General features: G+C 42.3%; 1 protein-coding gene across 1 annotated transcript in view; it reads left to right on the top strand.

The window, feature by feature from the left end:
- DNAH12 (dynein axonemal heavy chain 12) overlaps positions 1-16,938 on the top strand; it is a 1,449,067-nt gene that overhangs the window by 115,863 nt on the left and 1,316,266 nt on the right. Inside the window, exons 4-5 of the mRNA XM_085624669.1 lie at positions 1,408-1,434; positions 11,518-11,707. Coding sequence (XP_085480795.1) covers positions 1,408-1,434; positions 11,518-11,707 — 217 coding nt within the window. The remainder of the gene's footprint in view (positions 1-1,407; positions 1,435-11,517; positions 11,708-16,938) is intronic.

The raw sequence follows: 16,938 nt of genomic DNA, 5'->3' as shown, positions 1-16,938 counted from the left end.
AAGAAAAGGATGCAAATTTGGCATGGATACCTTACATGGTCAAAAAGTTACAGGGGCCTAAGCACGAACTACCCCAAATAGTCAAAAAACAGGCTTAGCACGGGGTGGGTTGGGGGGGGGGGGGGTTGGAGGAAGTGCTAGCAGCGAAGGGGCTAAGTAGGAACAGAAAAATAAAATGTTAAATAACATTGGCTATTATCATTTGAGTTTTCCTTTTTAAACTGCAAAGCAGTGGGTGACGTTCCTTGCCTTAGCAGAGGATGACCCCCCTCCCTCCACCCCTCCCACCACCCCTCTCCACCACTACCCCCACAACACAGTAGTGCCTAATTAGATAGAGCCTGTGGTTTCCGGTGCTCTGCACAGGTACTTAATTGTTCTAGACCGCACTTATGACAGTCGGCCACATGGTGGCGCTGTCTATCTAATTTGAGATGAGGACAACAACAGTTGTTTATTCATTAAATACACATTAAAAAGACTAATTCCAGCCGCCTAAGCCATTCGTATAGCTTTGGGGGCCTGGAATAGTCTGAATCATCACACTTGTAGGAGTGTGGCAGCTATTAGTTATGTTGGTACTGTCATTGGCAGCTCTGGCAGGGACAATAGGTGGCACAAGCTGCAGCTGCTTTCTGATAAGGGCCCTGGCACTTATATATTTTTTTTATTACAAATTTAAGCATTGAACTGTCGACCCACTGGCGCAGTACATTGAATCAGAAATACAAACGAAATTTATGATTACCATCTGGCCAGGGGGGCTCTCCATTGCCATCCCCTGAATAACTTGGAAATGATCTATAAGGAATACAAGTTTTCACAATCAGAAAACGGAGTGGAAACATTTCAAGAGTGCATGCTTGCAAACCTAAAGACAAACCCAGCCATTTTGGCATGGTAATTCTTCCCCAGGAAGTAGAAATACCACAAGGTGCGGTTTCTCACTGGCTCGAAAATACCAGCCAATTCCGAGGTCAGTATGAGATATACCATTTGATATTCAGAGCTCGCGCAGCTGATACCTCTAAAAGATCTATTTCCCCATGCAAATTTCCGCAGATTTTTCCTGACGAAAGTTTCACGCCGAGAACGAACACATGAGTGTGGTAGATCTGAACTAACTGTAATCCCAATTTAGACACAACCTTGAGTTTTCGCTTTAAAATCAGTTTCTTAGTGAAAAGTTGCTGCTACATATTGGAGACCTTGACACAAGGCATAAAAGCACAAACAGCTTATGCGCATTGAATCCGAGTAAAGTGCATGGAGGGAAGGGGGGGGGGCACAACAATTCTGTATAAGGCATGCATGACTGCCACTTAATGTCCTCAAATCGCTAGCAATAAGTGTGCGTTTTTAATTGGTTCAGAATTTCAATAACATGAAATATGTTTCCTCTTGTAGATGAACAGCGAACAACGCAGGCGAAGAGTGAGTATATGCATTTTTATTTGTATTTTTTCCACGTTAAATCATTTGGACTTTTGGTTAATCCGTCACATGAAACTGAATGCCAGTCACATTTATTCTTAACATCTTGATGCGCTATTCCGTGACAGCACGCTTTACTTTCAGGCTTTGTTAATGGACGACTATATATGTTACTGGATCCGTGGGACATGTTGTCTGCTTTGATCCTTATATTGGACTCACTTCTTATCATGCTTTAAAGATGCAAATAGTTTGACTGCTGCCTCCTTGTACACCTGCCGATCATTCACATCATTGATTGTTTTCTGTGTCAATGCTGTACTGAAGGATGTTTTGTTACAGCTTATTAGTACCATTTTCTTTCATTTGAATGCTGCTAAATAATGGAAACTGAATTACATAGGAGGAAGTTACGCACTGTCTGTGAGCCTTACAAGCACCATAGGGGCGGTTAAGACTCCAGACAGGCATCTGTTGGGAGAGGTGAGGGAGGGGGCTGTCAGTTACATGAATGAGAAGGCTGTGGATTGGGAGAAAACACCCCACGAATCTCAGTTGTATGATCCTATGTTGTTGGGGTTCACATGTGCACCATTAGGACCTTCTGGCAAGACTCGCTGCACAGGTTGTTTCCAATCATACATTCACAACAATGTGCTTGAAAATAAATGTGGTCGTTTCCAACAGGAGTGCAGAGCCGACTTACCTCAACGCCATAGACAAGCCCCCAGACTATCACAGCATCCTCTATCACTGGCAAGTAGTGTGCGAGCAGTGCTTGACTTTTGGTTGGAAAGTGCTTGAGCAGACAAGATGGAAGGAGTTGAACCACCGGATCAGTGTATAAAAGACTGATCCACTTGAGCTTTCCTAGCCTGAACTTCATAGCTGTGAGAACCTGCTGCAGGTACTCCCAGCCTAGTTTGCCATGCACTTTCTCTTTGTCCAAGTTGGCAACTGAAGGGAGTCTCAGGGCGATGTTTCCATTATCACATCAAATAGGTGTCAGAGGTTGGATGATGGTTTGGAGGTTGTAAAATGAGTTGCTTTCAGGGTAGAAATACATGTTGAACATTGACAACAGACAAAAGGAAGCGTTATAAAGTACATCTCTGCAAGGTTTGACCATCACAACAGCAATGACATCTAGTGGTAGAAATTACCTGATTCTGCGAAAGAATGTATAAAACGGTAGAATGTTAGTTACTAGCAAGTATCTGTGTATCAAAGAAATTGAGTGGGAGCCCGAAGTTTTATCTCTGTTCATAGATTGTCTTGGACTATGTTGAACTCCTCCTTCATGATGGGCTCCTTTAAAAAAAATCCCTCTGCTCACATTTAAACTATGGTTAAAGGGCATCTGACAAATGATCCCCACCTGATCTGAATGAGGGGAGGGGATTGTGAGTGTAGAAGCGGATAGTACTTTGATAAGATCTCATTAATTCCCTCCTGTTGCTGGACAATTGACCATCAAGTGCTTTAAGGATAGTAATCTCCTTTGTAGAGGACTGACCGAGAATCAGCCACACCAAGGCATTTATAATTTATCACCCTTCAGATGTCATTTTGCAAGATAGGAGACAAATTCCAAGCATTAAATCCTGTCCTCGATGAGTGTCGTGTGTCTAGTTCTTGTTGCTGGGAATCAGTACCTAGCAGGAAAGATCACTGCACCAACGACCTACATATGTCTCCTTCAGGTTGTACAGAATCAGCTTCTTGGAACAACCCATCTCCACAGTACATCTTCTCTTACCACCGCCTTGAAAGCCCTATGCCAGTTCCATAAACCTCTCATCTTTACAAAATAATGAGCCACAGCCACATAGCCCCCGAAAACCATAAACCTTAAAGGAGCCAAGTATAAGTGCCACATTGGATTACAAGTCAATGGTCTACTCAGCATTGTGTCAAGATTACAGGGTTGTTGTATGAGAGAGTTTAACTAAGGTATTCCACATTCAGCACCTTGCCACCATCTCTGCAGCCAGCAAGAACAGATGAAATCCGGTATGCAATTTTTGCACTGATGAGTAGGACGGATGTTCCTTGTCCTATGGGTGCAAATGTTCCCACAACCTTATAGCACCTAGTGTGTGAAGGAGTCCCAACAGGGCTGCTATATACTGAAGAGGCAAGAGGGAAAAATTATTTGTACAATGTGAAATCAACAATCCCACCCGAACATAACATTTTGTTTGTATGCACTGCCATTTTTTGCCACCTTTGGCATTCACATTAACCACGCACAGAAGTCCCCATTCAGGCAACTCTTCACAATTATATATCTACTCTTTTTTAGTATGTACAAAAGTGTGTTTAGATGGTTCATCAGGTTTAATCCAAATCAGGACATGCCTAGGATTAGTAGGTTGTATAATATTGTTCCCCATCCATATGTTTTGCAATTTAAAACCTTGTTCCCCACGTATGCACGCATGCTGTATGAAGTCAAATTGAATGTCTTGACGTGTCATATAAGACCGCACCCTATGTCATTTGTTCGACTGGAACAGACCTATTAAATTCCAGGTCATGAATCAGTATTCATTACTGAGGGTCTTGTAGGTACAATCCAAATGTGCATTTTCCTTAGTCCCAGTCCTGGAACCATCAATGCAACCCCAACCCCAAGTTAATCATGTGGGAGTGAGAGAATGACCTGATGGACTTGACACCGGCTTGTGAAGATGATTATATAATGTATACAGGCACCCCAAGAGATGATCTAACCTCTTAGACCAGAGCACTCAAGAAATATATGACATCGGTGTCGGGAATAAGGCAATAACCTTAGCCTGGAGGGAGAAAATTAAAGTTGGAATAAAAACAAAAACACCACAATAAAGAACAAAAATAATTCAATATTCACTGGACTGGAATCCAAACCTTCCTGCACTCCAGTTTAACTAAACAACTATAAGAGAACACACTCCACTCCACGAGACGACACCTCAGTCAACAAACTAAGAGTAGCCACTGAGCTACACTGGTCATTAACCCCTAGCATTAACTATGACTGTACGCCTACGAAAGTGATAGGGCTGTCACCCACTCAACCTCCATCCATTCCCTTCACCCTACTTTCTCCGTGTCTAGGAGCGTGATCATGTTTCTTCCAGGCAATGTAATTTGCGGGGGAGAAATTACCAATCATCAGTTAAGGAAAAGGAGAAAACACAACACTGCCCTCACCATCCCAACAGGTCTCCTCAAATAAGTAAGCTATTTAAAATCATCCATGAACACATCTGGGTATGCAGACAAGGGGATTCCAGACTCCACTTCAGTCGCCATGTGTTTTGAATGTGAGTCAGAATCACTGCAGAGAGCGGAAAAACCATCTCAATGCAAAACACCTACACTGGTGACCACATCAACTCATTCTTCACTGTTGGTTTCTTGCAAATATTCATAAAATATGGAATATGTCTGCGCTTGTACACTAATAAACAGAAAACTTGCTCAAGGGGTATTTAACAGTGTTTCTAGAGTAAACGAAACACAGGAAGTGTTGTCCCAATTCAAAACAGACACATTTTGAGAATAAGCCATGCTCTTTTAAGAATCTAACTAGGAAGTCTGCGGTATTCTATTAGGGCCAGAGGTGTCTTAAGCAGTTGGGTTTTCCTACTCATAATCCAGCTTTGATTTAGGCTGTTTTGATATAATGACACCAGGGTTTAAGTTTTTGGGCTTTCATTCAACATCCAAGGGTGTAGTCTTTATTTTAACCTTTTTCATTGCCATAAGTATTTATTTTCCCCTAGTTTTGCTAGTGGCATTTCTCCAGCCTGTTGCTTTTGGCCACTAAGTCAGGATTTTCTGATAAATGCCTAGCATTCTGGGAAAGAAATGTTGAGGAATGATGACCATGATGTCTGCATGCTTTGTTTTCCCGACTCTCACTCCATCAAGGACAGTGAGATTTGTCAGAAAATATTACATAGGAGTCTGAGGAACAGGGAAAATGTAATCTCCGGGCAATAAATAGGGAATTGGACTTCAACCTCCGCATCATTTCTAACTTGGGTGGCAGAGATCAAAATGGCACTCTTTTCCTCTAATAATGTTGCTTCTGCCATTTCTGGAGGTATATGGATAGCAACTCATCGTCACAAGCACACCCGATCTTGGTCAACATGGAGGCTGTCAATGTGGAAGTGATTGATTTTGAAAAGCAAGAGTTTGAGCCCAGAACAGTGGATGCCAAGTCATAGCCATACCTTGGGGTTCAGAGATATCTGGGTCTAAGTCGAGGCATCTGTTGAGGGACCTTTTGATATTGCTGGGCTCCCTATCATTCAGAGTATCTCTCTCTTTGGCAAAACCACAGTCACCTTAAACCCGTAAGACTTGTAAGAGGCTCCGACTAATTGGAAATTAGCAGTCGTCAAACCACTGCAGAAAAATATCTTGCTGATCCTACCACACTTTCAAATCTTCATCCTATTTCTTTACTCTCCACACTAAGATCATGGAAAAATTGGTAAATGACTAATTAATTGTCTTTTTGAAAGAGGTTAATATACTTTATCCCGAGCAGTCTGGCTTTCACTCCCAAGGCATTCCACAAAGTAAGCGCTGCTGGAAGTCGCAGATGCTTTAAAATTGACTTTGGATTCTGGAAACAATGCAGTACTGATTTTATTAGACTTATCAACTGCATTTGATATAATCTCTCATGATATTGTGTTCCAACATATTAAGAACTGTGTTATTTCACATCTTGCCCTATCCTGGATTAAATCCTTCCTTACAGAGCGTGGACAAACATTGGCGTTGGGACCTTTTCTGTCCCCTGCAAAGATTGTCACCTCCGAGGTACCCCAGGGTTCCTCTCTCAGCCTTGCTTTATTTGATATTTACATGGCCCCCTTGATCTCGTTAAATACCTCTTTTGGAAGTCAAACTACATCATATGCCGATGACATGGAGCTGATCGTAGCTATGGATGAGACATCCATTAGTTCAGAGCTCAATTTCAAAAACTGCTTAACCGAAGTTACCCGGTTGATGTAATCTAATCATTTGAAATGTAACACAGATAAGACTGAGATCATGCTGCCCGGGAAGTCTAATTTCTTCTCCCCAGCTCAACGGTGGTGCAATTCGGTGCCTCCTCCGCCTACTACTGTTGAGGTTGTAATGTACTTCAGAGAGTAATTTGATGCCTCCCTGTGTAGCCGTCTACAAGCTCTTGCTGTAATGGGTATGTTTTCAATCTAATAAAATCATTGATTTCTTTTCTTTGAGTACCTCCCTCTGGCTGCAAGAAAGACAATGGCCTTTGCAATGATAATGTCCAGGTTGGACTAATGCAATAGTTTGTATGCCGGCACCTCAAAACAAACTTTTCAGAAACTTGAAGTGGTGCAACATGCTGCGGCAAGATTTGTACTGAAACTTCCTTGCTGGCCATTGGCCTCAGCAGCTCTAAAAGTTTTACACTGACTTCCAGTACACAAAAAGGTCCTTTTTAAAACTCGCCTACTCACTTTTTAGAGTTTATAAATCGACTGGCCAAGATATCTAATGGCCATTTCCACCCATTACACAACCAAAAGGACTTTGAGGCCTTAATATGCTAACTTTTTGAAGCCCCTCCGCTTTAGACTCAAAACAGGAGGAGGCAAATTCTTTGCTGTTCTGGGTGCTAAGGTATGGGACCAACTGCCTAGTCACCTAAGATTCATTGAATTGGAAGCAATTTTTTAAAGCAGTTGAAGACGAAGCTGTTTGCAGCCACGGACTTGCACTGTCTTTCGCTCATTCTGTGATTCACTTCTATTTTTTCAGATCACCTTGGTTGGGATGAATTCATTTACATGCAGTTTTAGTGCCAGGATGTTCCTTTGGGCGTGGTAGCGCACTCTACACGCTAGCAAATCATTCATTCGTTCATACTTTGGCGTAGTGAGAATGTAGCAGTTGCAGTTTCTTAGAATGATGACCAGTCCTATTCTCCTGCACTAAATTCTTCACAGAAGGTTCTTCTGCAACAGCTTCCCCAGCTGTATTTAGAAGTCGCAGTTCTTCCACTGACTGAAGCCTTGCATTTAACTGGGTCAGGATAATATGTCAGGCTGAGTAATCTACATTTGGGCATCTACACACTGGTGCAGAGAAGACAAATACCCTCATTGGGATCCAGTTAGAATCTCCCTTTATAAAAGAGGGAGATAATGCAGGTCTTCATCTCGGGCTTCAGACTCCGATGGGTCATCACTGATTTTAACAAGTGATGATTTGATGAACTCCCTTGTGTTCCTGAATAGTGCATAGAAACCGCTTAGTGTGCAGACAACTCCTGAAGTCAGCACTGCAAACATTTTTAAACAATTCAAACAAAATCTCAATGTTAGAGTATTGCTTTGCTAATTCATAGACTCCTGGAGCCTATGACCGGTACTAATGGACTATACCTTCTTTGTAAGATCTGTCACACGTCACTTGGAAAATGGGTTTTAAACATCCTTCTCTGACCCTAGGTTCTTTGAGAGAGGTGGTGCCTGCATATTCTTTATTTGTGGTAGGGGCCAAGAAACAATATAATGCTGCTGGATCAATTTGCCCATGTCTGCTAGAACAAAGAGAGTAGGCATTTGGTTTGTGCCAAACTTTGGTATAGTGGCAGCTGCCAGCTCCTCTGAGCTTTTGAGTCCCTATAATTGCTTTTTGTGGAATTCAATGAATTCCTTCCTGGTGTCCCTCCCAAGGGAAAATAGAGAGAATTTGCTTGAAATAGTGAAGGAAAGCATGCTGGTATGTGCGTCTAGAGATGCTGTTTATCTGGCAACAGCAGATATTTGTCATGAAATTTCTGTAAGACGTTTGTCTCGGCCTAGACGTGCATCTCGTTCCGATGCTCAAGCGGAGAGAAACTCCATAAAACAAAGCTGGAAGAAGAGACTCTAAAGTCTGTGGGCCTGGAGAGAGAAACAAATAAATTACCTCATGTGTAGTTCAAATCTTCTAGCAAAGGCAAATAACACTCGAGCATTCAATTCCATTGTAATAAAGTGTCATGACAAACACATCCTTCTTTTCTCCCAAACATTATTTCTGATTTTCACAATATATTATTTCCTTGTCTATGTTTTTCCTGACTCCAATGTCAGCGGCTGAGAAGTTGTTACATATCCTCAATATCAACGTTTGTTAATTTTTGGTTATGGCAAGAGAATTGTACGGCCAAACAGCTGTTTGTCAATCATGGTGCTGTACAGACAGGTCTAGCTTCTAACTAGACCTTAGACAGTGGATAGTTTTGTGCATTGTTTCCTGTGATGAACAGACTGATAGGTCCTCACCTATTAAGTTTAGGGCTTATTCTGCTGCTGCACTGATGAACAATCCTGCTGCTGAACTGATGAGAAATGTCCCCATTCCTGATACTTGTAAGGTGCCACTTGGAAATCAGTCCATACTTTTGATAGACATTATTGTCTGGACTTGGACTCCAAGACTCTAGCACGTTAGGCTTCTCTTCACAACTTTTTTGCCTGGGAATAAATGTAAGCTTTGTGGTCCTGATCGCACAGTTACGGATGGTTAAGCTTGCTGCTCTATTCTACCTTTTATGAAAATCAGAGAGAATCCTATGGTGAAGAATGACATGTAACTTACTTGTGATCCTAGTTCTTCACAATAGATATTCTCTCTAAATTCATAAAGATCCTACCAATTGCCCAACGTTTTTGGACCACATATTTAGAGGTAGACGTTGTATACTTGTATCTTGCTGATGCTCCAAAAACACTCTGCTGGGTATGATGGGGTAGTGTTGTCTTCCAAAATTCCTAAAGGAGTAGGGCTTATTTTCTAGTATGTGTTTGCTGTACTATGGGACTCCGTTTCTTTTTTCTCTAAGTATTCTTTTTCTGGAGTGGTTTGTTTATTATCAACACTTTATTGAGTTGTATCTTGGAATGCATCCAAACAAGGATAGCAGGAACTCAGTGTTACACAGCATACCTATGAACATTATCACAGGATCAGGTATCCTGCCATGATCCAGTCTTCCCTTTTCATGCCCTACACTGCAGCTTGATGGGTTACAAAAAAAAGAAGAAATGGTATAAATGAGGAAGGAATAGGACTGATGTAAAACCAACCACAACCTGGATGTATGGTATACGATATATAAAGTAGGCTTATTCTTCACCTTACGAGGTTGATCATCATTGGTCACTAACCACAGCCCAAGCATTTGATTGCGCCCTAGTCTTGGGATACATCAGGGTCTCTTGCCTCCAGGTCAGGCTTCCACAACATTATAAATGCTTTCAGTGTCTTTTGACAAATCAATAGTGGGCAGCAGCTCTTCACCAATCCACCAGTGCTTCAATGGTACACCGAATGTCTCTCTTTCCGCATCTACATTGTAATTTAAGCATTTTCATGGCTATTACATTCCATGATTATTCTAGAACAGTCAGTAATTGTCAGAGGGGCACTTTTTTCCATAGTCGAGCAATTTCTTATTTTGCTGCCAGCAACATGTTGAATACCTCTGCCCAGCCATTCCTTGAAATGGCTTTCATGGCTTATCATTGCAGGGTCTGTGTTTTCAGCCAAATGTACTATATTGATTTGGATTCAGATTAATTGTTAGGAAAGTAAATGTTGGCTTCCTGGGCATGTTTTCTGTTTATTTGGATTGATTGGAAAAACATGATTTAAAAAACAAAAAAATGATGTCTTGCAACTCTCACAGGTGGGGAGATAGTCTGCCTTTTATGAATTTAGAGAGAATATCCATGATGCAGAACTAGGATTAGGAGTACGTAACGTTTCCTTCTGCAGCCTCTTGTTGCTTGGCACATGTGCGTGGTCTACTGCTGCAAGCCCTGTTGCAAGCCCCTTGGTTTCAGTACCAGGTGTTCCCTCACTGCTGCAATTATTAGCCTGAGTTCTTAGGTAGGTCTAGCCCCTTGTCTCCTTTGGATCCATGAAGAAGAATAAACACCCCAGAAGAACTCTATCTTTTCAGTTTAGGTGGGAATGATACAATGCATTTCAGTTCCAGACTCCACTGCCTTGACACCATTAAAGGACATCCTCTATCATTTCACTGCCTTAGTGAAATCAGGATAGATCAGTATTGTGATGTGCTCATAACTGAGGGGGGAGTGCTGTCTGTTAATCTGCAGTATGCGGTTGTGATTCCTGTAGTTCAGGAAGCTTGTGGTTATGGAGTGAGGGTGTGCCAGGTGGAGGAGGTAGCACTGGGGCCATAAGAGCTAATTCCTACCACCCTAATGTTTTCACGCCTGGACCTAACTTCTTCATCCTCAGCCTGAAACTTGTGTTATGTTGTGTGCCCCAGGAACTCCTTCAATGGGTGATTGAAAGTGGAGACTCCTTGCGTCAGATCATTAGCTGATGTTTCTGTCCAGGCTGACCTGGACAAGACTTTGTACAGATCATATTTCAGGAGATTGAAATCAATCAAACAATGTCTTTCTTATCCTCCAGGATATGCAAGGGTCATGGGTGGTTTGAGAATCGCTTCCAGGTGCCCTACACTGTAAAGAGGCATCAGCTGTCTTATTGAACTAATCTAGTGTAGGCTGGGTCTGGAAGAGCACTGAAGACGTCCAGATGAGGAGATGCTGGAGGAAGGATGCCTCCTCAATTCAGAAAAGTAGGGGTGGTGTAGAGATAGTTGCTCCCACATGCATGGTTACTGCTCACCCACAATCACCTACAGCACAGCATAATCAGTCACAAGTGTGAAGCAGTTTCGGAAGCTTACAATCTAACCACAAAAGGAATCTGAAAGCTCCTACTTGTTACAGATCATGCTAGAAAGGGTGGGTGGATGTAAACAACTGTCCCTTTGAGACAAGTAATGAAGCAGGTTTAGTAGAAGGTAAATGGGGAGGAAAACTACACCAATACCTTCCTTATGAACCTAAAAGCGAAAACTTCCACGCTTTAAAGGGAGATTTTTACTAATGCTATATCTTTACATACGACTCTGCCTATTTATAATATAGTTGGACAGTGAGTTGCACATCGCGGTGAATTTGTCATACCTATGATCCTTTCATAATGTTACATTTCTCTTTTCAGTTAAATTACATCTTCATGAAGGAGCGTGTCGAAAGTAGTCCTGTGGTTCCTATCCAGAAGAAGTGGTTGGACTCTATTCTGTCACGGGTGCCTCCGTCCATGAAGGAAGGCAAGCAGAAAGAAGTCTTGGTTCAAGAGCTCTTGCAAGAGATCACAAAAGACTTTGAAAAGAGCATGAAGAGATACTTGGGTGAGTAATCTGCAGTGTCCTAACACTGTAATAATTGTAAAGCAAGAGATTTAACTAATTGTGCTTAACTGAGCAGTTAGAAGCTTTTTTATTTAAGGCTAAAGTTTATATTTGATGTTCACCTTAAAAGAGTGCATGTATTATGTAGTGCATAAGATTGTGAGCATGGCACAGCGATCCTGCTTGATGAAGATTGCCCTCGTCATGGTGATGATGTTGGTAACTGAACCCAGAATGAGAACTTAGAAGCAGGGCTGGTGTGTGATTCCATTTGTTATTCTCGTGCTGTCCTCGATGGTGGTTCTTCACTGTATTTTGTCTCTTGAGCAGCATTCTTTCCCTGTCTGGTGTTGCTTCTGCAGTGCTGTTCTCTGTGTTCTCTTTACATGGCGGTCCTGTATACAGTTGTGCCCCTCCCCCCGAGTTCAGAGGGTAGCAGCCTCTCTCTTGCATCCTGATCACTGCTCCTGAACTTTGAGAGATGGAAATTTCTGGGTTTTAAAGTTGAACTTCCGTCTTCCAGTTCGATCACTGAACTAATCCTGGTTTGCCCCGGAAAGAGTTTCTGGGAATTTGGAATTTTCGTTGTTGTGGTTCTAGACATCAGAAAGTTCCTAGTTGTGTGTCATTGACCGTAATATTGGTTATTTTAAAAGCAAGCTCACAAAATACTTTAACACAGGTTGCAGACTCCCTTCACACGAACGAGTGGAGCATCCTTGGCTTTTGTTAGTAGGGTTTGTTTATTTGACATATGCAGGAAGGCTAAAGGGTCGTTCGTTCATACATTTGCAAAGTTTTACTGCGCGGTTTGTCATACAATATAAGAGGCTAGCAAGAGCCTGGATATTTTAAGGATCTATTTGATAGCCCTCGCACTTCATGTCCAATTTCACAGAAAGCATCTTTGCAATCCACGGAGAAACGCTTGAATCGAACATAGTTTCATGCTGCAAAAGTTCTTATCTACGAGAATACCTTTGCAGCTTGAAAGTGTTTAAGATTAACTAATGAACCTCTAACCTTTCGAATGAAGAGGAAGTCTAGTTTCTTAGACTATAAGCATTTTCTGTTTATCTTGCATTACGTTTCTTGCTGCATGTCGTTTTTGTGTTGATGTCACTCTAAGCATTCCTCTGATTAACACCTAAACATTTTTAATCATACAAAATGATGTTCTGAGCCCAACTACCAATGGTGGGGTAATGAACAGAATACAAATCTAGAATAACCGAATAGAATTCTATAGTGTATCACTTTCTTGTGTATAAAATGTCACGGGCTGTGAAACAGTTGAGGGTAGAGCCTAGCAGAAGATGGTGGTTGACGCATATTCAGATCGTTCCACATCTACCCCAGGGGAAAAGCACATGCATTACTCGATTCAAGCTCCCCCTGAAAGGTGGCCCAATATGCAGAAACCCCGAGTACTGGAGACCCCATAACACAAGAATAGAGTCTAGAATAGATGTAGAGGTCTAAAGACACAGCACACAGATCAGAGACATGCCCATCAAAACAAGATGGTGGAGCAGAGATCTGGCAGATTGCATACATCTGGAGCATGTGAGCCAAGAAACAGATTGTCTATAGTAGCTACCACTTTACCAATGAGTCTTGGGTTTTAAGATCATTCTTGGTAACTCAGAGTGCCTTGGCTTCTTGTTGGACTTCACCCCCACACTTCAATCTACTCCTTCTCATTGGTGTAACCTCTCAATTTGATATCTAGGATTGATCTTGCCAACTCTATGGCTATAGTTGACTTGGTAAATTGGAAGTAGAAATGGCTTTCCTGGGTGGGACTAAGAGGAGCTTTTAACCTATCCATACTGCCCAAGAGCCTTCATATTTTCCAGTCAGTTCCACCCTCTGTGAAACAAAACAATATTTTTGGCACAGCTGCAGGGATGTTCCATTTTATCTGGCATGGGGTGAAAGCTGGATTGGTGGAATATGGGCTCCACCCTAGACATGGCGGTCTGGGAGTCCCAATCCACATGCTTATGCTACATTCTTGAATGGACAGTGAAAGAAGCAGAGAAAGGTCGGTGCATGATTGACCAAATACTGATCAGCGGACCACAGTGGAAAGTGCTGGGGCTGCCAAAGCCCCACAGGGATAGCAAACTATACATTTCCTCAAATATGAGGGAAATGTTATGAGTCTGGACCTGTGCCGGCAGGGCCTATTGGTTGACCTCTTTTACCTCCCTGTTTTTCCCAATGTGGTGGACTAAAGATTTCATCCTTGGTGTGAAGGGAGGGCCCAGCGTAGCCTGGAGTGAAGGAGGATGCTTGACTGTTAGGAATAGATTTTGCGGGAGGAATTCAACCCCTTCAAATAGATTAAGGAACACTTTGTTCTGCTAGCGAGTGAAACATGTAGATACATGCAGTTCAGCCACTGTGTTTGGGCTAGCAGGTAAAGGTGTGACAAGGACACTCACCCTCTTTGAAAAATTCCTTCTTAATTTCGGTGTCAATGTACAGGCCATTTCTTACATATATTGGATTCTTAATAGTTTCACGAAGTATGGGAAACTTTAGTTTCACATTGTATAGGAAAGGAACTGAGCATAGCCCAAGACCAGACGAATTATTCACTATTTAGACTGAACAGCTTTGCAGGGCATGCAGTTGGGGGTGGGTGTCCTATATTGTTGGGAATAGGTGTCTGCGATATTTATTGTTGTGATCATGATGGCACATGTTGGAGGGGCTGTAGTGAAATAGACAAGCTGATGCATGTGTTCCGGTTATGCCCACTTGTCCCAATTCAGGGGGGGAGTATTGGGAGGGTAGGAGGACAACTGAGGCACACTATTGGCTGCTGTGTAGCTGGTCTGAGATGACATTACCGCTTCGCTTCCGAAAGAAGATTACTTCTAACACGTTATTGCCAGAGAAAAAGGCAATTTTAGCTCATTGGGGTCTCCCACAATCCCACGGAGAATATTTGGTTACAACAAATGTGTTTGGTTTTTGGCATTGAGACAATTATCAAACTGTGCAAAGAAGAGAAAGAGTTTAGGAATGAAGAGGCATCCTGATAGTGTGTTTTATGCAGAGAACGTAACGACCTATTGTTGTGATGAATGACTAGTAGCTGAGGAGTATCTTTGTAGATTATTTATTAGTCTTAGTTGCGGGATGGTATCCCAAGTACAGCAGTCCCACCAGGAGAATCCTGCCTGATGCTCAGCCCATATTTCAACTGTCAAACCTCACCACACAGGCACCCAAATGTTCCATCATCTCCATCACACCACCATTCCACTCAGAACACTCACACTGGCTGAGAAGCTAGGAGCCAAGGTAACAGGCGAGATGCATGAATACATAAGCAAGGTATAACATATCCTCCCCTTTTAAATAGAAACGAAAATCTAAGATATTAGGTGGAAGCAACTATTCACATAAATATACAAGTGAAGGAAAATTTGTTCAAAACCCACGGATGCAAGATTGAACAGAGCATCTCGAGAAGAACAAGCAATAAAGAAAGCAAAGAGGATGAATAAATAAATACAAGAGAAATGTCACCCATCCTTCCCCTTTATAAAGACAGATAAAAATGTAGAAACAATGTTGACCTACACATCACATGTAACTAAACATCAGACTATGCGAAACCCCATGAAACATCCCAACAAAGGGCAACCAATATAATGTGAAGCCACGGGTGACATGCACCCGCAAAACATCATCCCTAAAATAAGGGCAACCAGTGAAACATGTAGGCCCAGGTAAACATCAGAGATCCCTCATGTAAGGGCCTGAAACGTAAAATGTTGGAATGGGACTGGCACCCATTAAGACATCCCTCATGTAAGCGTTTGTAACATAAACAATAGAAAGGGGACTTGCACCCATTTAGACATCCCTCATGTAAGGGTCAGTAATGTAACCTGTAGGAATGGGACTCGCACCCATTTAGCCATACCTCACCTGAGGACAAAGCATGCAATGTAGATATGGGTGACCTCCACCCATATAATCCTTCCTCATATAAGGGGCATGTAGTAACAATGTTGAGTTGGGTGCCTACCACCCATACAATAATCCCTTGTTTAAGGGCAAGAAGTGTAACGTGTAAAATGTAGCAATGGAATGTAAGAGGAAGTGTAAAATGTCAACCTACCAATGTAGTGTAAAATATTAAAATCTCACACTCCAACACAATAATAGAACATGTGGTGACTATTGGAACCTTGCACACTGCAAACCAATAATTGGCAACACACCGGATCTCGCATACAATAAAGACATTTCTCTGCTCAAAATTGAATGTCACCACAGAAGCGACACCTTTGAAAAAGTGGCTTGCGTACACTAGGAAACCATACCATCTGACGCAGCTGAAACACCATAAGAACAAAAGACACTGACCTACATGGAAATTAAAATGCCGAAGTAAAGTATAACTTGGCAAAGTAAATAGAACATTGACTTTATGACAAAAACACTTCGCCGGTGATCGACCTCTCACCTGTGTCATGCCACACTGGCCCATCTTTCAGCTAATGTTCCTTGGAACTGGGAAAATAATTCTTCTCACAAGTGTAGAAGACGCGAATGATCCCAAAAGGAATGTTTTCGAAATCTCCTTGATACTTAGCAGCTGCAGACCAGCTTGTGGAAACAATGCCACCCAATTTAGAATATGCTGTAGACAAGAATGTCCCCAAAGAAAAATACTTCAACACTAGGGTGCTGAAAATAAAGTCAACTGACAGCTCTAATTGTATTTGTAAATGCAGATATCCATTAACTGAGTGTTGTCCTGATGTTAGAATGGCCCCTAGTACATCCGAAGATACATGTGCGTAAAACGTTGAGGAAAATTACTATTATCTGGCTAGCAGTCACAGCTACCTTACCACAAGTAACTGGAGCATTCGCAGGAAGTCGTTCGTGCCATCAGCATGTGTCATGAAGGAGCCTTGCGGTAGCTGCATCACAATCTACGCATCCTTACACACCTAAAACGGCCCGACCGAGCAACTAGAAAGCGGATTAAACATCACTGCCAAAAACGCATAGTCGAGACCTGTGCCCTGCCCCCAACAAAGATGGCGGCACGCAGTAGTGCAGCATGCGGTGTGGCTCCCGGTGCATGCATGCACCAAATAGTGCAGCACAGCATGTGTCCTCGAGCTGGAACTGCGCATAGTCACAGTTTGGTGATGTGAAGATCCTTGCGAAGGCATCCACGCGACTGTTATGAA

The sequence above is a fragment of the Triturus cristatus genome, chromosome 9, assembly GCF_964204655.1.
Source record: "Triturus cristatus chromosome 9, aTriCri1.1, whole genome shotgun sequence".
Lineage (NCBI taxonomy): Eukaryota > Metazoa > Chordata > Amphibia > Caudata > Salamandridae > Triturus > Triturus cristatus.
This window is presented reverse-complemented; position numbering and strand designations above follow the sequence as displayed.